Genomic DNA, 23,632 nt, shown 5'->3' on the forward strand with positions numbered 1-23,632 from the left:
GTCCTAAAAATGTAAGTGTGTCCTTAAACAATATCCTGAATCAAGCAGTTTTTCAACAAATTTACTTACAATTTTGCTCCGATTCTTATACATTTATGTTCTGATTATTCAGTTCTGGCACTATATAAGTGTTAATGTTCGTTTGTCCCACCGTTTCAGTGCTTCGCTTTTATGGATGTTGTCATTATTATCCCCTTTAGACATTTATAGTTTCTGGTATAGTTTGTATGATATTCATGACATGTGAAAGTTATTAAATATTTTCAAATGAGAATTTTAGATAAAATGTTTATTTTTTTAGCTTTAAATCTATTATGTCAAGTGAATAAAAATAAATTTTTTAAGTTGTTAAAACAGAAAAAAAACAATTAATTCTTTGAAAAGTCCTTCTAATGTTGATGTTTTACAATTAAGAGAATTTAGTAACCAAAAATCCTTTAAATGGTTATTATTAAACAAAATTGGCAAACATAGAGCAGCGATGTCATTAAGGATAATCATTTAGTGCATCGCATTATAAACAATAAACATCTTTCCGTGGATATTAAAATAAAAATTATGAGATTAAAATCACTATTATTATCTTAATACTTGTGGATAATTGTCTGCAATTCGATGATATACACGGTTTATAAGTATGACTGTTAAAATTTGCCTTATATTAATCGGTTTCGAAGCCATATTTGAAAAAATTACAGAAGTTTTTTATCTTTCTCCGATATAAACTTGTTCATAGTTATTTCTCGCATCGTATTATAAACAGCTTTCCGCGGATATATTCGTAGAAAGCTGGATATAATACCATGCTAGACATAGTTTTTTCGTATCCACCGGATTCGAATGAATACGAGAAAAAGCTTTAGGATATTCTAATTAATTTTCAATTATCTTTGGGTAACATACACCCGTTACACCGAGAATATACGTAAGTTTTACAAGTTTAGCCATACGTAGTGTGGCCTAAATGAAGGTCTAAATCGCTTTTCAATGAGCGGAATGTAAAAATAGGTTATGTATTGTTTGTAGATTTTAGCCCTATAATTGATTTTAAGAAAAAATCTATCGCTATCTCGTCAAATGCATATTTATTTTCACCTTTACTTCCCCAAATTAAGAATGCCTTATACCAAATATAAAGCAAAACATCAAATTTTCTGTCTGTTTGTTTACAAACATTGAAATAAAATATTAAAATCTCCAGAAATAAACATATGAAGAAAGAAAGTATAAAAATTTATTTTTGTACAATTACAATAATTTGGGAAAGCTAATTCATACTGCAAAATCATTGAAGAAAAATAATTAAAGATAATCCTTACTCTTTATTCCTGGTTTAATAAAAAAACAATCAAATTATTTTTTGCAATATTAATTTTTTTATTAGTATGCTTTTTTTAAAAGTTGAATATGAGAATAAGTATATTACATATTTTTTTTACCTTCATTTAATTTTTTCTTTTAGTAAATTGTCTCTTTATTGGCGACAATGTCTGTTGAGCCATGAAATTTATTAAAAACACTTTTTCCTATTTTATGTCTTTAAAATGTATATTTTTTAGAGTTTTTCATCATTTCTCTTCTCATAAGACTAATAGCTACTGTTTTAGTTCAATTTCTTACACAAATTATCAATTTAAATAAAACAATGTTTTTAGACGTTTTTTTGGAATTATTCGGCAGAAATGGCGGTTCTGCCTACTTTTTATAATTGCTTCATATTTGAACTCTTGTTACATTATTCTAGGTTGGCAGTTCTTTAATTATTTATTGTTAAAATCATGAAAATATGAAGTTTTTGATAAAAAGCTTAAGATTGAAATTTCGAGATCAATTTTCATTGTAGAGAGGTCTAGTTTTCACTAAAAGGTCTACATTTGAGCCGGTAACAACTTCAAGGTAACCGCAAATTGATATGGTAAAGATTTAAAAATTCATGTTTTTTTGGGCCAGTCTACCATACAGTCAATATAAAATTATATGTTGATGTAATGTGATTTTAGTCAAGGAGGAAGGGAGGGGACAATGGGCAATTAATTCAATTTTTAGAGTTCTTACTCAATATCTTCAAAAACAGATATATCTGGAAAATTCCAAAAATTTAGATATAGCAATCTTTATTAGATTAGTATAATAAGAAATTATAAAAAAAATAATAAAAGTTGCATGTGTTCTGGTACCCAAAGTCCAAGACTGTCAGAAATATGAATTTTAGATCCACTGTCCCCTCCCTTCCTCCCTGGATTTTAGTTTTGATAGGGATATAAGCATAAAAAAGGTATAAATATTAGCAGCATCGTCGTCAGAGTAAAGACACGATCACTTTCAGATTAGCTTCGATAATTAAAGAGAATAGTACGGTAACGGTAAAATCAAATATATATATAAAAATTGTAATTGACATTTTCTGTAAAAATTAAAATTAAAGAAAACGGGATTAAATTGTATAAATGTGCTTGATTAAAAACTAGATCTATGTACACAAACAAGGTACAATTATCTGTATGCATGAAGAAACTTACAGTTTCAAAATGATAAGACTGTTCTAACATTATGTAATAAAACAACTACTTACCCTGCTTCTGCCGAGAAGAAAATCTTTGATTGACGAACTTGTGGGAGATCTGCCGGGTCTACAATAATAGTTATTTGTTTTAAAAACAGCTTTCCATGGATATAAAAATACTGTCATTCGCGGGCAAAATTATTGTAACCGTTTTTTACATTCTTCAATTTTAGATGCATTTATAGCAAATTATACATTTTTTTAGCTGTAAAATATAATTGTCAACAATAAAAATGAAACTATCGATAAATTTACATCTGACATATTATCAATACTACAACCATACATAAATAAATGTCTAATAAATATCTAATCTACTTTCATGCATGGCAACTGCTTACTTTGTACATGTGGCAATACTACAACCATTTTTGCTATTTGCATGGATAACTATTTCCGATAGTCTAATTGTAAAAAGAATCCACATATTTTTAGAAATTTTATGATGATATAAAAGTCCCTTTCGGCTATTTTTAAAAAAAATTTTATGATGTTAAAAATAAAAAAATTCTTACCCATTTGATCCATTGATAACAGCTAAGTTTTCTCTGGTTGGTTTCCCACCAAACTTATCCAAAATATTTGAACATGATCTGCAAAAATATCAGTTTAAGAGTAGGTCAATAGAAAATAATTTTGATTTACACACAAGAAACCTAGTCATCTAAAAAAAAACAATGGACGAAAAAATAATATAAACTCCAAATTGCAAAAACTGCTTCTTCTTAAGATTAAAATTTGTGGTAGAACAGTTTATAAGATAAAAGTTTGTACCAAACAATCAAGATTTAGCAGCAGTACCCAATCATTTTAGGCTGACAAATAAGATATCGTGATTATAAAACTTTGGGTACCAATATAGTTTTAAAGTCCAGTGTCCACTGGCTCCATAGTTATAAGCTATTCATGTTTAAAATTTTTATCTCACTTTGATTTAGATTTTGTATGACTGCATGCCCTATTAATGGATATATTATTACTTGGATCTTACACCAGATTTTCATGATATTTAATAAATAAAACAAGCAGCAGGCTAAAATAACGATTATTCCCTACCATCCCTTTACCCCCTCCCCTCCCCCAGAACGAATTAACCAATAAACGGGTTCCATATTAGCAACCTAAATTTTTCACCTGTCATGGTATCCAAGTGAATTCTACATCCATTGCCAGATTTTAAAAAAAACAGAATGGAAGAATTAAATGACTTAGCAACAAGATCACACTCTAATAAGAAGTGATTTTGTCTGCAATTGTTTTCAATATACTCGAATGAATAATGGCCTGGGACATACATAAATATTAAGAAAAACAATTTGTTAGGAATTTGGGTTAAACCAAATAACTTTTGCCTATGGTAGGTACATAGTTGTACCAATATAAATTCAACCAGCATAACTAAAAGTATGTATTATAGTCTTTAAATGGTTAATCTTAGATATACTTTTTTGTCACAAGTTTGAAAATAACGTGTTGGTGAAATCAAAGTGAAACAACAAATAAAAAAAAACATTTTTCGTTGCTTTTAGTGATTTGAATTTAAAACAAGGGTTGGAAAAATTTGATTGTTATACCAAACCCCTGCGGGGCCTATACCTGCAGAGTTACCCAGCACCTTATAGAACCTAATCTAACCCGGCCAAATGTAATTTGAGTAGCTAAACAATTTACTAGATATTATGGAAAAACACATAGCATATGAGATTGTATTGCATAATATTTACCCCCTTCCTAATGCTGACCTGAATAAGTCTGAATTTTCTCCGAGAGCTCCGATATCTGTCTATTACCCCGTCCCGGATTTGAAAAATTTTGTTAAAATTTTTGCCCCCAGCCAAAATATGGTTGATTTATGCATAAAAATGACCCATGCAAAATATTTTTTCTGTAGTGCAAAAATCGCGACGGTACAAGCACTGCAAAGTTTTTAAAATCTGCAAAAAACCCTGTTTTTATGGCTTTTTTGGGGCTTTTGTACCATCCCAATTTTAAAGATTTTTACAAAATTTCAATTCAAGTGTGTTGATATATAACTGAAATTTACCAAAAAAAATGGGGGCAGTCTCAATTATAACATATGAAGGTGTAGCAAGTAATCTTCCCAATACAAAATTGTCAAATTGCATACATATATAATAGGGTTGGGCCAGATACTTTTTTAGACGGATACTGGATATCTGGCTGATTTATAATGCCGGATATCCGGCATCTGGCCAAATATCTAGCAAATATCCGGTAATTTGGCTGGATATCTGGTTATTCGGCCGGATATCCGGTATCCGGCCAAAAAAGTATCCCGCCAAAAAAGTATCCGGCCTACCTCTATTATATAAGTATGAAATTTGTTTGATACACAAAACTATCCCTTCTGTAGATTAAACTTAGAGGTTGAAACGTTTATAAACCTAACTTAATAAACCAACCAATCAAAATTCAATAAAATTCGCAAAAGTTGTTAACCTGATGAATTAGAAACACAATTATAAAACTTTGGGGACAAGTGAAATAAACAATCCAATTTCCCCTCCCTCTCTGAATTATACCAGAGTGTACCAAAAGTCTAATAATAACTAGGGAGGCAGAGCACAATGGGCTGTTAATTACACTAGTCCCCGAAGTTTAAAAAACTTTTTCATTTGTTTGCTCAACAACTTTTTAGATTGTTTGAAATTTTAATTCGTTTAATAAGACGGTCTAACCACTTATTGTAATCAACAGAAAGGGTAAGTTTGTGTATTATCATGGGGTATTTATCAGCCATTGTCTTCTCTATCTAGATCCCTGTACCCAAAGTTATTCAAAGTTATTCAAGAATCTAAAGGGATAAGACAATGTCTAATAAATTGATATACATCCCCAATAATGATGCAAAAAATTATCCCTTCTGTAGATTAAAACTAGAAGTTGAAACTTTTAAAAACTCAACTTAATAAATCAACCAAATAAAATTTGCTGAATTTCTCCAATGTTTTAACCCAAATGTAAGAAAACACCGTTATAACACTTTGGGGACTAATTTAATAAACACCTCAATGTCCCCTCCCTCCCTGAACTATACAAGAGTGTATCACAAGTCTAATAATAACTAGGGAGGGAGGGGACATTGGGCTGTTTAATACACTAGTCCCGGAAGATTTATAATAAAATTTTTTTATTTCTTGGCTCAACAACTTTGGAGACTTTTATTGAATTTTAATTGGTTGGTTCATTAGGTTTAGTGATCAAACGTTTCAACCACTATGTAATCAACAAAAAAGGGTCAGATTGAGTATCATCATGGGATATACAAATAAATTTATCAGCCATTGTCTTATCCCTCTAGATCCCCGTACCCAAAGTCTTATAATAACTTGAACACTTTCATTTTTATTACATAACAAGAAATAACATGTTACTGAGGGATCTAAGGGATGAGACTATGGCTAATGAATGGATGTACATCCCCATTAATAATACACAAAATTAACCCTTCTGTAGATTAGAATTAGTGGTAGAAACGACTGAACACTCAAATTAATAAACCAATCCATCAAAATTTATTGAAAGTCCCTAAAGTTATTAAGTCAACGAATAAGAAAAGGTTATTTTCAAACTTTTGGGACTAGTGTATTAAACGGCCTATTTTGTCCCATCAATTTCTGATACTTATTAAATGCAAATCTTTTCTATAATATGAGTCTGAACGAACTCCATAAAGGTTAGCTCTTTTATTTAATCTAAGCAAGTTGAAATTTTTTGATTGAAAACTTTGGTTGATGATTCCTGTAACAATAAGGGTTTAGAAAGTGTAGCAACTCTGCAATCGGTACTTCTGCTTTATAGCTTTCGTTTTTGATATATTGAAGACGTAAGTTTAATTGAAATTATTGCCAGTTTCCCAAGTGCCAAGTCGAGCACATACCCTCCTCCCCCCATCTCCCGACCTTGAAAAAAGGAAGGGATACTTTCTAGTTTTTTTTTTTTTTTAATTATATAGGGTCTGGTTTGGATAGTTTATATTGGGTACCAGGGACCCTTGCAAGTTAATATAAGGAGGGAGCGGTTATCAGGGATCAAAAGACACTTTGAGGGAAAGCACCGAACATCTTTTATAATCTAAGACAGTTCTTTCCATTAGGTCAGTACAAAATTAACAGAGATAAACAATGAATAATGACACATAAAAAGATAATGTTAAAAATTATCTAAGTTTCACAAGAAGAGCTTACCCATAGTACTTTCTAGCGGTAACACTTCTAAAGGACTCTTGGGCACCTTAGAGAAGGGTCGATCCTCTAATTTTATCTAAGTGGTAATAACTGAAACATTCCCTGGATCTATCAGAAACTTTACTGTAAAGAAGAAACAATTGCATACATATATAATAGGGTTGGGCCGATACTTTTTTGGCTGAATACCGGATATCCGGTTGATTTCTAATGACAGATAATCGTTAAATGGCAAATAACCGAATATCCGGCCAAATAACATATATTTGCCGGATATCCGGCCAAATAACATATATTTGCCGGATATCCAGCATTGTAAATCAGCCAGATATCCAGTATCTGTCCAAAAAAGTATTCGGCCCAATTCTATTATATATGTATGCAATTTGACAATTTTGTATTTGGAATATTACTTGCTACACCTTCATATGTTATAATTGAGACTGCCCCCATTTTTTTTGGTAAATTTCAGGTATATATCAACACACTTGAATTGAAATTTTGTAAAAATCTTTAAAATTGGGATGGTACAAAAGCCCCAAAAAAGCCATAAAAACAGGTTTTTTTTTCAGATTTCAAAAACTTTGCAGTGCTTGTACCGTCGCAATTTTTGCATTACAGAAAAAATATTTTGCATGGGTCATTTCTATGTATAAATCAACCATATTTTGGCTGGGGGCAAAAATTTTAACAACATTTTTCAAATCCGGGACGGGGTACTGTCTATCTGTCTATCTATATATCTATCTATCTATCTATCTATCTATCTATCTATCTATCTATCTATCTATCTATCTATCTATCTATCTATCTATCTATCTATCTATCTATCTATCTATCTATCTATCTATCTATCTATCTATCTATCTATCTATCTATCTATCTATCTATCTATCTATCTATCTATCTATCTATCTATCTATATATCTATCTATCTATCTATCTATCTATCTATCTATCTATCTATCTATCTATCTATCTATCTATCTATCTATCTATCTATCTATCTATCTATCTATCTATCTATCTATCTATCTATCTATCTATCTATCTATCTATCTATCTATCTATCTATCTATCTATCTATCTATCTATCTATCTATCTATCTATCTATCTATCTATCTATCCATCTATCTATCTATCTATCTATCTATCTATCTATCTATCTATCTATCTATCTATCTATCTATCTATCTATCTATCTATCTATCTATCTATCTATCTATCTATCTATCTATCTATCTATCTATCTATCTATCTATCTATCTATCTATCTATCTATCTATCTATCTATCTATCTATCTATCTATCTATCTATCTATCTATCTATCTATCTATCTATCTATCTATCTATCTATCTATCTATCTATCTATCTATCTATCTATCTATCTATCTATCTATCTATCTATATATCTATCTATCTATCTATCTATCTATCTATCTATCTATCTATCTATCTATCTATCTATCTATCTATCTATCTATCTATCTATCTATCTATCTATCTATCTATCTATCTATCTATCTATCTATCTATCTATCTATCTATCTATCTATCTATCTATCTATCTATCTATCTATCTATCTATCTATCTATCTATCTATCTATCTATCTATCTATCTATCTATCTATCTATCTATCTATCTATCTATCTATCTATCTATCTATCTATCTATCTATCTATCTATCTATCTATCTATCTATCTATCTATCTATCTATCTATCTATCTATCTATCTATCTATCTATCTATCTATCTATCTATCTATCTATCTATCTATCTATCTATCTATCTATCTATCTATCTATCTATCTATCTATCTATCTATCTATCTATATATCTATCTATCTATCTATCTATCTATCTATCTATCTATCTATCTATCTATCTATCTATCTATCTATCTATCTATCTATCTATCTATCTATCTATCTATCTATCTATCTATCTATCTATCTATCTATACTGACCTGAATAAGTCTGAATTTTCTCCGAGGGCTCCAATGTTGAGAGAGGTGTTTGACCGCCTGTAGCTCTGCCTCTGTGGACGACCTAAATTCATAATAATAAAGTTACAGGATGTTTATCTATTTTTTGTCTATTTGTCTGTACCGCTGAACCGGTAGGGTTCTCCTTTACAGAGTAGCTTCTCATAGGTCCTGGGAAGGTTCAAAACTAATTAGGGGGAGGGTTCTACCACCCTCCCAAGAGAAATCTCCTCTAGTGATCTACATGGCCAATTCCACAGATTGTCTTACATCCTGTGGCAAATACTTTAATATAGTGAGTACAAAAATTTTCAAATTAATTTTTTTTATATACACAGAAAATGTATTTTGTCACTAAAAACAACCCTTAAATGATTTGGGCATTATGAATTTTATAGAAAAAGTTTTTGGTGTGCCTACACTTTTTTAATTGGCAAGTCAAACAAATATTCTATTATAAACTTTACTTTACTGATTTGACTGGTTGATTCGTTAATTTTAATGTTCAAATGCTTCAACAACTAATTTGAATAACTTTGTGTATAATCATTTGGGATGTACATCAATTTATCGGCCATTGTCTTATCCCTTTAGATCCTTGAGTTTGACCGCTCCTTTCCTATTATTCTGTTAGGTCATTGTGTTAATCACTTGTAAAAATACACCCACCTTCAATTTTAGCTTCCTTTAAAAAGTAAACAAGGATATTAATGCTCGTGAACAGCGCAGCAATATCAAGAATATAATAATTTATTAATAAACGAACAATTGTAAAATTTTAAATTTTGGATGATTTAAAGTAAGATTACATTAAATGGTATTGCAAATCTATTAACATTAAATTTTTATTTGATCGATTTACTTAAAAAAAAAGAAATTTCTGTACATAAATTGCTAAATTTATGTATTAGATGAAAAAGATAGAGATAATTTGAAGCGGTTTAAAGTGAATATAAAAAATGACGTCATACTGGCCTACCATTGGTCAACTTAAATGTATACTGGCCTACCATTGGTGATTTAGTCTTTGTATTAGCCTATCATTGGTCATTTGTATTGTATGGCGTCATTTTTTATAGGTATTATAAAAAGCTTCAGATAATTTACTGAACGGGCTTTTATTGACCGTCACGGGTGTACAGAATACCCTAAATACAAAGTGACTGCACAATTACAAAAACAACAAGGATGACTGACAACATCCATAAAAGCGAATCTCTAAAATGGTACTAAAAACGAACAATAAAAATTGCAGAGTGTCAGAGCTAAAAAGCAGAACATTGATGCATAAGTCTAAACACCATTGTAAGTAAATTTGTTGCAAAACATCTTATTGTTACAGGATATTGTTTAGGGACATATTTACATTTTTAAAACTTGGTAATAGAGATGTTTCGCTTTTAACAGTGTACCATGTGGTAGCAGGAATCAGTATTCCAAAAATCAAAAGAATAAGATAATTATTACATACAAAAAAAATATGTTTTAATGGACGTAAAGAAGTAACGATTATAGAGATGTTACGCTTCCTAAATCGTAACTAAATGTTATAGGAATCCTCATGCAAAGTTTGAAAGCTATAGTACAATTCTAACCTGTTTAAAATAACGAAAAGATCTAACTGTCTGTGACGGACGTACGGACGGACGGACAGACCAGACTTATAGAGAAGCTTCACTTTTAAAGCTAAATTGGAGAAAAGATTATAATAAATCTTACAAATACTTTGCTTAAAATAAATGAATGATTTTTTTGTGTTTAAAGTAACAACTTTTTGTTTACCAAGGGTATATTTGTCTAATTTTTTAAGCGAATCTTTTTTACATTTCTCCGTCTGGTCCATATCGTATGATTTAACAGTTAATATAGGTATTTAAGAATCTTCAATTTGAATTTAAACTTTCATGGGTATTCCAAAATCATTTTGAGATATTCTTCAAGGTTCACAAAAAAAGCAAACATGATGAATATTTATCAACTTGACTTTTGAAATGATGATTCCTATGATGATTCTGTACAATCTAACATGCATAGTAGCTAATTTAATTAAGTCCTCTAATTTACGACAAATTTGCGACATTTTGAAATTAACTTTTGTACATTCAATATTTCTTTGTATTTGTTGTTGACTACTGCAAGTTGGGGAGGTAGGGGACAATGGGCTGTTTGTTACACTAGTCCTCAAAGTTTTATAATAACGTTTTTTATATGCTGGCTAAACAACTTTGGAGACTTTTATTGAATTTCTATTGGTAGGTTCATTCATTTGCGTGTTCAAACGTTTCAATCACCTTTTGTAATCTACAGAAGGGGTAATTTTGTGTATTTACATAAATTTATCGGCTATTGTCTTATCCCTTTAGATCCCTTCGTATTTGTTTTTTTGCTTTTTGCTTGTTTTAACCCTTTTGTTGAGTACAGCAAGGTTATATCGTTTTTGTGCGTGTCCGTGACACACTCAAGATAATAAATACTTGCTTATTGCCTGCTATTCACATCTAATGACTTTTCTAAATATTTGTCTCACTCAATAAAAAGTTTTAGAAATTTAATTTCATTTATGAAATTAGATATTAATAGTTATTTCTCGTATCGTATTATAAACGGCTTTCCGCGGATATAGAATGTACAATTATAAGATTAAAACTAGTTATTTTAGCCCCGTGGTGCCGAAGGCACCGGCTAAAAAAACTAGTTTTAATCTTATGATTGTACATTTCTATATTCGTAGAAAACTGGATATAATACGATGCTAGACATAGTTTTTTCGTATGGATGAGAACCGGTTCCTATCCACCGGATTCGAAGGAATACGAGAATAGTTATTATCTTTGCTTTTTTTAAAAAAAAACACAAATATTTGAAACTAACAAAATATAGTGCATTGTTTCTTGATTGCATCAAATGTTTTGGATTAGCATAGTTATTTATCGCAAAGTATTATAAACAGCTTTCCACGGACACAAAAAACTGGTTTTAATCTTATGATTGTACGTACATTCTATAGTCGCATAAATCTGGATATAATACGATGCTAGACATAATTTGTTTGGTACGGCTAAGAACCGGTTCTAATCCACCGGATATTAATCGGTTTCAAAGCGTCACTGAAAATAATATTCTGTGGTTAAGACAGGTTATAGAAATCAGAGCTGGATCTTTAACCAAAGAAATAGTATGATTGTTACCATATAAATGTATTTTATATTCAAAGATTTACAAAATCAAAAATACTGATAAATTCTATTCCAACTGTTTATTTATCAATTAGCATAAAAGTTATTTTGTTATTAAATATGATGAAACTATTTACCAATTAAAAATATAATAAAATCTAAACAATTTATCGATCAAAATTCAAGATAATAATAATAATATACCATCCTATTATGCAGTAAATAGTAAATTTTTAAATTGTTTGTTAAGATTCGTTATTACGAAAAGAATCGCTTAGATCCCGGGATGACTTTGGGCTATTTTGTTTAGAAATTAACGTACTAAAATTTTTTTTAGGCAATTTTTCTGCATTTCTCCTGTAAAACAGAGCCCCTAGTTGCAAGAGGCGAAACAGCTAGTAATTTATTATGGCATCAAATTCAACCCCATAAAAGCAATTGTAATATCTTTTTAGTTTTAGTTTACAAAAAGAAAACAAAATCGGGGGATTTTTTTTTGGGGGGGGGGTGGGAGTTAGGGGGTGACCAACCCTCGAAAAAAATAGCCTAAAACAGGACCAGTAGGTAAATTATTTGAGAAGTAGAAACCAATCGGTTCAGCGGTTATCAAAATCTAAAACACTTCAGACAGACGGACAGACAGCCATCGTTCTACTTAGTATTATAGATAAAGAGAGAAATAAGTATGGTTAAGAGTAAACTTTAACGAGGGGAGCAGAGAACGAGTATTTGAGATTTTTAAAAATACATGTTTTAGTTTGATTTAACTCACCGTAAGATTTTCTAACAAATATAAAAATAAAAAAAATAAAATAATTTTATAATATGAAAATATGATCTTTATTTATATAATACTATAATATAAGTCTATTGTCATACTTTTGTAGTCTAATTAAAAATGATTAAAATCAGAATATGGTTAAATAAAACAAGGATCACAACATCCATAAAAGCGAAGGACAAACGAACATTAACACTTGTAGAGTGTCAGTACTGAAAAAGCAGAATATAAATGTATAAAAATAAACAAAATTGTAAGTAAATTTATTGCAAAATTGCGCAAATACAGGATACTGTTTAAGGTCATACTTACATTTTTAGGACTAAAATCGTACCTAACTGTTCAAAGTTCAAAGTTTGAAAACGATAGGATAATTATAACCAGTCCAAATAAAAAAAGAATTTACCGTTCTGGACGGACGTACGGACGGACCAACCCTATTTATAGAAAAGCTTCTTTTTGAAAAAGGCACAAAAATATATCGAAGAAAATGAAAGTATTTTATCTAGACATTTAATTCTAATCAAATTTAAAATCGTTGAATAGTTTAAAAGATATCAAGGATCTAAAGGGATAAGACAATGGCCGATAAATGATGTCAATGCCCAATGATTACACAAAAAGTTACCCCTTCTGTAGATTAATATTAGTGGTTGAACCGCTTGAACACAAAACTTAACTAATATAAATAAGTCCCCAAAGTTTTTAAGCAAACGAATAAGAAAGTATTGTTGTAAAACTTTGGGGACAGCCTATTGTCTTTTCCCTTTCTGCATCCTGAAGGATTTATATAATAATTTTGTCATGGAAATAAATCATGATTTTCAAGATAAGAAAATGGGTTAAACACGTATCGAAATGACCATAAGTTTTACTCGACACAAGTCAGTCAATTTTAAAAGTATTAAGGTCAATAATATAGCTCACAATTTGTGTGTGAAATTGACTAAATTTTGGGGTGAGATAATTTTTATATTTCCATTATATTAAAGTAACAGGATGCATGTCTATATGTCTGTCTAAATGTGTGTGTGTGTAGTGAATGATCTTACTGACCGCAGAAACAATATAGTTCAATCTACAATGCAGCTTCCAGAGGTTGCTATTTGTTCACATATAGTTGGCGTAAAACTTGTTTTTTGAAGTAACTTAAGGGAAGTGTGTAAGAAGGAAAGAAATAAGGTTAGGGGGTTGTTATAATTGTTTGTCAAATCACATTCCCTTTTCCTGGAAGCTTCTTTAATGTCAAGGGTTCTTCCCCTAAGTTCCCCTAGAGGTATCTAAATTTTAAGATTTTCGATTTATTTGCTTGTTGGCTATACAATATTTTCCTCACTTAATACGAAGTTGATATAATTACTTAAAAAGACTACTGAGAAGTATATTGAATATATTGGGTGAAATGATGAAAATTTTTTTGATAAGTTATAGGGAGGTGATCAAATCCCCCCCACAACCCCCATCCGTAAAAATTTTCTTTATGGAGGTAAATTTTATATAGAGATCAACAAATATTTAAGTGAAGTAAAATAAGTTTATGATAAATTCACTAAGTGAAAAAGTCTTGATACTTCCCAGCTATTTATTGAAATATATTTCGGTGGACATTGCACCCTCATCAGTCTAAATGACATAAATCATATTAATTTAATTTACATATTAAAAGATAGGTAAAAATAAAGAAATTTGTAGATCTATAAAGTAAAGAATAATTAAACGCTTTGTTACTATCAAACTTCAGTTATTTTAAGGTAAAAATCTAGAAAATAATTGCCTATAATTATTGGGCTATAAAAAGAGAACAGTTATTTCCCGCATCGTGTTATAGACAGCTTTCCGTGGATATCAAAATTAAAAATTGTAAGATTAAAGCCAGTTAGTTTAGCCTCTGGGAGCCAAAGTCAGAGCTAACAAAACTGGTATTAATTTTAATGATTTTTATTTTCATTGAAAATTATCTGTAATTCGATGATATACATTATTTTTTTAGTATAGCTGAGTACAGGCTCTATCCAGCGGATAGTAAACGGTTTCGAAGCCATACTTGAAAACAAGGGAAGGAGGGGAGAAATAGTGTAGAAAAAAAGGGGAAAAAATATTCAAACTAATCAACAAGCAAGGAGTATAAGTGATATCTAGATAAGAGAAACTATACCATTAAAAATTTATAAAAAGCATTTTAAAATAAATCAGTCAATGAAGCAAAAATTATAAGTAAAATTTTTTTTCACAATTTACATTTTTTTATGTAAAATTTGAAAGAAAATGAAATTTAACAAATAAATTTAATGTTCTTTTTATTAAACACTTTTACTGAAATTTAAATAAATCTTCCTGAAATCCATTTAAATATTTAGTTAAAAGTTTTTTCCCTTAAATCTAAGAATGTGTTTATGTCTTTAAGATATAATTATAATATTTGCTCATTGTTATTTTTTGTTAAATAACAAGAATGGTTTTAAATTTTTTTTAAAATACTCCTGAAATATTCAAAAAACTTCTTAAAAGGTAAACATCATTTTTAAATCTAAGAGTTTGTTCATAATATAAAGTTATGCTTCTTACTAGCAGCTACGCTCCTAGAGGCCTCTAGAGGCACTTGAGGAGGGGGAGTTGACTTCGCTAATCAATTGTTTTTTAGATTTAAAAATAGAAAGTGAAAAAAATTGGAGGGTTGATTTTTTTGTAAGGTGTAATTCATTTTAAGGAGCCATTCTCTTGGGAGGGTGGTTCTCCCTCCCCCAAAATAGTTATAAGCCTTCCCAAGACCTATGAGAAGCCTGTAAAAGAGAAACACATCTGTTCAGCGGTTAGCGATATCCTTCGATATAAACAAACAAACAGATAGTTATCATGTTAATTTATCTTAAGGATACCTGGATTAGAAGAAATATTGCTGGAACCGGACGCCATCACATCCATCTCAGTAAACCATAACAATAACAAAAATCACCAACAAAATCACCAATCAAAGCATCACAAGTCAATTTTTATGAAAATTAAATCACAGATTATCAATTTTTATCTTACAGTTCTTTATAGAGGTTATTTAATTCAGGTTTCATTATTTTCTTGTTGGTAGATTTTTTAAAATTCTTGTGTTAATATTTGTTTATTCTTGCCATGTGGCTGTTCTGCTGTTCTTGTTCTCTGGTGATGACCCTTTCCTTCCTGAAGCCACTAACACACACACACACTGTTGTAAGTCAGCTGTGCACCTCTATCTCAGATCCATATATATAACCTTGACTTGTATGTGTGTGTCCCCACCACTGTGCCCCCACTCCTCTGGGTAGAAGACCCCCGGTTTAGTTGCTCCTTTCCATATTGCCCCCCTGAGATGCCCCCTTTCTCCTTCTTGGCTCAAAAAACATTAGTTTCTAGATTTTTTAGGGGTCACCTGTTCAGGATTTTAAAATAAAATCTTAGTCATTAAAATTGTCTCTTTTTATCACTGGTAACTAACATCAGCTGTAAACTTATTTTTAACTATTATTATTTATTTGTTTTTTCTTAAGATAATTGTTTTTAAAATGTAAAGTAATTGTCAACTACTACATGAGTTTGCGTGGCGAGTGTGCTTGTTTGTTAAGATTAAAGGACACTGGATTAAGCTGGCCGGCGCGCGGACACTTGCCATTATAGCACTCACACCCTCTGGCCTCTTATTACCTCTCCACTTTCCCCTTTTTAACAAGCAATCATTCTCCATCATTTACCCATTCCTATTTTTCAAGAACTGAACTAAATAACTTCCCCTTTAGAGCTTCCTATTTAGATTTTCCTTTCCTATATTGTTTAAATCTCTCTCTATCTAGGCAGGCTCAAAACAAATTTCAAGCCCCTTAATTCTGGGCTGCAAGTCTTAAGACATATGAATGCCCCATCTATTTCCTAAATTTTCAATATTGTAGGCTTGTGCTGATTTTAACCGATTTTTTTTCTCAAAACAATTTATATTCTAAATACATTTTACAAATTTTAATTTGTAATTTAGATTTTAAAGATTAACTTACTAAAAATAGAAAACGACTTTATTAAAAATTATCTTAGCCTAAAGTTATAAACCATTTCAACTAAAATGTATTATAGTATATTTCAATACTTATTTTAAAGAAAATTAATTAAAGTTAGTTTCAGAATATGAAATGTAAAATATCCCTTCTTCCGGTCATCATGAACAGCTGATTCCCCCCTCCCCCCCCCCACCTCTCATTTATTCCCCCTCGTCCTCCATACCTGTCTCTCAATACCTCCATCAGTCTTTCCACCCATCTGCTTTCAACTTCTCCTTCTTTCTAAACATTTCTTTCTTTTTCTCCTTTCTCTCACCCCCCCCCCCCTCTTTCTTTTACTCTCTCTCTCTCTCTCTCTCTTTCTATCATTTTCTCTACTTCGCTGGCCATTACTCTCTCTCTCTCTCTTGCTAAATATTTTTAAAAGCAAAGGTTTTAACATTTTTACTTTGTCTGTATGTCTTTAAGGGATATTCTAGATCTCAAATTTATGCATGTCATAACTCCACTCCTACCAATTATATTGAATGTAAGCAGTGTAGAAATGAAGTTTTTTATAGTGCTTATAGAAATGACATTATATTAGAATAGTCTATCATTCTAATATGACGTTATTCGGGATTTCTCGGCTAGTAGTTTCTAAATTTATTCCCCTTTTCATAAGCTGTAAATTTATAAACTTTTAGCTGAAAAATATTGAATAACGTCATATTAAAATAATGGACTATTCTAATATGATGTAATTTTTATAGGCACTATAATAAAGAGCTTCTGTATAAATATTTTCATACAAAAAAAAGTAAGTATGTCCATTTAAACATGTTGATTTATAACATGTTAGAATTTTAAAATTTTTTACAGTGGTGTTAATTTTGACAGGGCTTTGTGATGCTTCCCTTGTTATTTGAAATCAAAAGCCGCGTAGCTATGGGATCTAAAGGGATAAGACAATGGCAGATAAATTGATTTACATCCCCAATGATGATATTCAAAATTGCACATTCTGTAGATTATAATTATTGGTTGAAACAATTGGACACTAAAATTAATTAACCAACCAATAAAGATTCAAGTTATGTACCCAAAATTGTTAAGCCAACGAATAATAAAACATTATTATAAAACTTTGGGGACTAGAGAAATATACAGCCCATAGTACCCTCTATCGAACTGCGCTTATTTGCTTCGCTTTTATAGATGTTGTCAACCTTGTTTTTTACTTAGATATGTACAATGTACATTGTTTCCTAATCTTCTTTGTACTTCAAGATATATTATTAATGAAATGAAGTTAGGCAACACTTTTCCAGTATGGCTTCGAAACCGATTAATATCCGCTGGATTAGAACCGGTTCTTAGCCATACTGAAAAATTATGTACAACATTGTATTACAGACAATTTTCTATGAATATTGATATAAAAATCATAAAATTAATACCAGTTTTATTAGCCCGAGCCTTCAGCTCCTCGGGGCTGACAAAACTGGTCCTTATCTTATAATTTTTAATTTTAATATTCGAAGAAAGCTGTATATAATACGATGCGATAAATAACTAATCTATAACTTTTTATCTTTTAAGTTTGATTATCTAATTATTAAGGTTTTTGTTAGAATCATAATATCACGGAAATTGTTGTGTGATAGGTTTTAGGCTATTTTCTTCACTTCTCCCGCTGTAGATGTAATGTATAGAGCAACTATTAGCTACTTGAATTACGATTTTGGTTCTGTTTGCATGTTTATACCTTTAGGTCAGGTTAGATAATATTGGGTAATTGTAGGTTGCCCCATATTTTTAATTTATTAAGGCTGGAGTTTAGTGCCCGATGGGCACTAAATAGGAAGACATCTTTATTTCAATAGTATTATGTTGATAGTTGATATAATAATAAAACATTAGTTTGACAGGGTGGATTAGCAAGCTATAGTGAAGACGATTTGATCTTCCATACTATGAATAATAACTAGATTCTTCGCCTCTAACCTCTGGGGGAAGTAAGGACGGTAGGAAAATAGCCTAAAACCAACAAGGACATTTAAAACTAGCAAATACATTTAAAATGCCTCTCTGGAAAAAAAAATCGGACGCGCCTTTTAGAGATCTTCAGCTTCAGACAAAAAAAAACTTTACTACTTAATTTAATAGGAATATATTTTCAGATAACTATGAATGCCATTTATCATAACAGAGGATACAATTACAAAAATGACTTTGATAAAACACACGTGAAACTACTGAAGGTGGAAAATAACGCAAAAATGTCAAAAACTCACCCGCTTGGTGGTGTAGATGATATCAACATATTAAAATGTAAGAAAGGTGTAGAATATCCGAAAATATGTAAAAATGAAAATGGTTTGTCCACAGAAATTTTGATCAAGATTAATGATCAACTTGAAAAAACTGAAATTATCAGGTAGACTTTATTTTTCTCCATCCAATAAATGTTTGCATATAGTTGAACAAAACAAGGATGACAACATCCATTAAAGCGAAGCTTTAAAATCAGGAGGTTGGACAAACGAACAATAATAGAGTGTCATAATTTAATAGCAGACCATTAATTTATAAGTCTAATCGAAATTGTACATTAATTTGTTGCAAATTGTATAAAAATAGGAGATATTAAAAGGTCATACTTTCATTTTTAGGATTTGATTATATAGTTTCTATCAGACAAAAAAAAGTGTTTTAAATGGACGTACGGACCTTTTGGTAACGATTTTAGAAAATCTACTCTTTAAATTATACCTAATTGTAATAGGAATCATCATGCAAAGGACCGAACCTAATTATAGAAAACCTTTGCTTTTAAAAAGTCGTAAAATATCAAATATATGATTGATTAATAATATATCTTTAGGAAACCCGAAATTTTAAGCATTGAAAAATTCAAACTACCTCATCAAGCAGTTATTGACAAATCCAAAATTGAAGGTACCTTGAATAAATCTATTATATAGTATAGATGTATAACCAGAAAACTACCTGGATCCCCCTGTTGTGGACCTTTTTTGTTGATTGATTTTTGCACTTTTAGCTCTTTTAAAGCGAATTGGCTGTGTTAATAATCCCGACGCTATTGGTTGATTTTCAAAGACCCAGTTGAAAGTCGGAACATGGTCCTTGGGAAAGGAACATACAGTTATATAACTTATTCTAATGTACCTTGAATTTCTGGTTTTTGATTTTTTTAAATGCTTGTGTTAGTTTAACCCTTAACGGTTGAGGGGGGGGACGTTGAACGCCCCCTCCTCCGGTTTTTTCTATCTCATTTTCTGTGTGTTAAAGATAAAGAGCCCAAACTGCGTGACTTTTTAAGTATGGGTATGACACATAACTGAGAGTTGGAATTTTTTGAATATCTCCATCCTGGCGGGCACAGGATGCCAGCAAACCTGGCAGGGACATCCAGGTAAAGAGCAAAAATATTTTTTTTGACTAAAACAAATCATTTTATCATACCAAAATACTAAAATATCCTCTAGTAGTACATTCTTATATGAATTACAGGTGTTCAAGTCTTTGTCAGGTTCTAGGTATGATACTGCAGGTCCTGATCCTCCAGGTCTCCAGAAATCTTTATGAGGCTCCTGTGGCCGCAATTTTTGACTTTGAGACTTCAAATTCTAAACTTAAGCTTTTCTTACATGGGTACATAACGTATTTAAATTTCATTAAGATCCGCCGCCGTTTTCCCGCCGACCGCCGACTGTGGCGGCTGGCAGCTGCCAAGTACAGCTGCAGCCGCTGAAATTTATATTTTGATATTTCTAATGTAAAATTTACAGAAAGATAAACATTTTCTGTAAAAAAATTGTTTTTCTAGCTTCAAAAATATGAAAATTACAGCCGTTTAAAATTTTTAAGTAAAAAATGACCTAAAACAAAGGTTGTTAAATAAAAGGGTGAAGGAAGCGAAAATTGACTAAGAAAGGTCGGAAATTCATTATCAAACAGGAGACAGGGCACAAAAAATTTAGTCCTCTAGCTCTAATAGAAACTGAGATAATAGGGGGGGGGGGCGTTGAACGCCCACCCCCCCCCCCCTCGACCGATTAAGGTGCGGCAAGGGGCCCGACTGTAAAGGGTTAAACTAGTTATTTATTGATTTTATTATAAAGTAATTTTTTTATTTTTAGACAATATAAGAGAAAATATGAAAATTCCTAGTGTTTCAGGTCAGGTTTTTGTTTTAATTAACAAGAATGAAGACATCCATAACTACCATAGCATAGACATAACAAGGATGGCAGCATCCATAAGCGAAGCTCTGAAATATTAGGAAAAATAAACATTAAGTGTCAGAACTTAATATAAACATATAAACAAGTTTAAACAAAATTTTAAGCAAATTTGTTGCAAAAATGCCTAAAAATAGGATACTGTTTATAAGGACATACTTAAATTTTTAGGACCTGATTAACAATATAGAGGAACTTTGAAAATATTGGGGAAAAAATCTCCTAGTGAAACTTTAGCTCTCTTTTCTAAGAATTAACAGAGTAATCGATATATCATTACTTGGACGTTGCACCAGATTTTCTCTGATACAGTCATGCTCACAGCTGGCTAAAATAACGATACCATCCATCATCCCTCTATACCACTTCCCCTCCCCGTCTACTGGATAAACGGACTGGCCAATAATTGATTTAAATGTGCAAGCTAAATTTCCCTATCCATCAATAGACCTCATACTATTTCTATTTGACTGCCGACTGCCGAAATTATAAAGACGCCACGTACCCCTATAAAATAATTCTTGATAGGAATTTTTAATTATGTATTTAAATGAATTTTACATAATATTTAGAGGTATTTTTGTATAAATATTTGGAAATGTGTAATATGTTTAAAATTGTATATATTAGGTGGTTATTAATATTACGTTTACATACAAATCGATGCAATATATAACTAGCAGCTCCGCCTATAGTCTTCATGGACATTGCCTCCAAACATTGAGAGAGCATTTTTGTTCGTTGGGGGATATTCGCCTAGGAAAGTAGCTTAAAACCATAGAATGACTAGTAGGTATATATTTATTGAAAAGCAGGATACAAAATGTCGACCAGACAATAATCCTTATCAAAGTAACATCATGTCTATCTGTTTGTTTGTTTGTTGTTGTTGTTAGCCATCTGGAGGTCAGATGTTGTCACTTCATATGCCAAGGAATTCTGCGCACTTTTGGGGCTGCGTCCAGAGGTCAAAGGGGGTGAGTGTAGTGGTCTTAGCTGTGCCATTAAAAAGATGCTCAGTTGTGTGGTCATTAAGTTTACAATCTGGGCATCGTATGCTCTGTGCTGTGTCAAATCTGCTTGTTGTAGACCGTAGAAAAGAACTGTATCCTGATCTTAGTTGGGCAAGTATGCACGGCGTCTTACGTGTGAGGCCTTTTTCTTCCTGGACATAAATTACAGGGGGTCGTGAGTTTAAAACTTTGTTTGTAGGATACTTATTTCTACAGTCTCTGTGAGCGTCGTCATGAATCTTCTTTAGCCGTTTCTTGTAGTTGCGTTCAACCGGTTCACCATCTCTGAGATTTGAAAAGAGGTACAGGGTTGATGATGGTCTTTCTCTTGTCTCTAGGCATGATTGGTTCATGTAGTAGGTGGTGATTTGGGTGGACTGGGCGGTGCATGGAGAGAAGGATCTCGCTAACTGCTAAACCGATATGGTTCTGCTTTACAGGGTAGCTACTTTGGTGGAGGGTACCACTACCCTCTCCCAAAAATAGTTGATGCCTCTAGGGGCGTAGCTTCTAGTAATTAATAATACAAAACAATTATTTTTTAGATCATTTGGTTAAAATATATACAAGTGCGAGTAGGAAAGACAGATTTTTAACAAATATTCCAAATTTGTCTCCTGTGAGAAAAGCAAATGTTTATCTACAACAGGAAGGGTTTCAGGTATAAACTAGGGATCTAAAGGTATAATAAAATTGATGTACATCCTCAGTGAAGATCAAAATGACCCCTTATACAGAATACAATTTGTGCTCGAAACGTTTGAACATTCAACTTAATGAATCAACCAATCAAAATTCACGAAAGTCCCCAAAGTTGTTAAGCAAACCAATAAGAAAACGATATTATAAAACTTTGGAGACTAGTGTAATAAACATCCCAATGTCCCTTCCCTCCGTGTAAAAACAGTGTTGTGAAATAGCTTGGTATGACTCCCCTATTTTCCTTCTTTTAGAAGACATTCATCCTTATAATAAAGTAACAGGATGTTTGTCTGTCTGTCTGTTTGTTTGTACCGAAGGATCTCGCTAACCGCTGAACCGATCGGGTTCTCCTTAACAGGTTAGCTTCTCATAGGTCCCGGGAAGGTTTATAACTATTTTCCTGGAGGGTACCACCACCCTCCCAAGAGAAATCACAAAAAATTGATTTTTTTTACGTATAGAGACTCCAACTCAACATAGCTATGTATCGTAGAAACTTTAAAGCAACATAGATAGGTATCGTATTATTTAAAAAAAAACATGTATTGTGCCACTAGAGGCTTCTAGAGGCGTAGCCGCTAGTATTACATACTAGCCCAGAAGGAATATGATCCTTCAAGAAGCTTATTATAGTGCCTATAACAATAATGTCATACTAGCCTATCATTGGTCATTGGCCAGTTAAAATGGTTACTGGCCTTCCATAGGTCAATTAAAATGTATACTGGCCTGCAATAGGTCTATTATGATGTATACTGGCCCGCCATTGGTAATTTAATCTGTGTATGGCCTATCATTGTTCATTTATATATTGTGTGAAGTCATTTTTTTATAGACTATTAAGAGCTTCACCATTCGGGACACTCATTACCCTTTATATGTAAACAAAATTAACCTAAAATAAACATAAAAGAGTTTTTGTCCATACAGCAGTA

The 23,632-nt window shown here is 31.4% G+C and overlaps 1 protein-coding gene across 4 annotated transcripts in view; it reads right to left on the minus strand.

Moving 5' to 3' along the window:
• The window catches only part of LOC145305757 (dual specificity protein kinase CLK2-like), a 74,216-nt gene extending 57,886 nt beyond the window's left edge, over positions 1-16,330 (minus strand). For 3 of the 4 annotated variants that reach the window (XM_080147559.1, XM_080147550.1, XM_080147542.1), the window contains exons 1-4: positions 15,596-16,330; positions 8,745-8,826; positions 3,079-3,156; positions 2,573-2,630 (exon numbers count right to left, since the gene is read on the minus strand). In XM_080147559.1, the coding sequence (XP_080003685.1) occupies positions 2,573-2,630; positions 3,079-3,156; positions 8,745-8,826; positions 15,596-15,641 (264 nt within the window). In that variant the 5' untranslated portion in view covers positions 15,642-16,330. Of the gene's footprint in view, positions 1-2,572; positions 2,631-3,078; positions 3,157-4,305; positions 4,335-8,744; positions 8,827-15,595 lie in introns of those variants that run through there. The other variant, XM_080147567.1, reaches the window with a different exon arrangement.
• Positions 16,331-23,632: the final 7,302 nt, after the last annotated feature.

The sequence above is a fragment of the Acartia tonsa genome, chromosome 2 (genome assembly GCF_053477335.1).
Source record: "Acartia tonsa isolate MP-2025a chromosome 2, ASM5347733v1, whole genome shotgun sequence".
Classification (NCBI taxonomy): Eukaryota; Metazoa; Arthropoda; class Copepoda; order Calanoida; family Acartiidae; genus Acartia; species Acartia tonsa.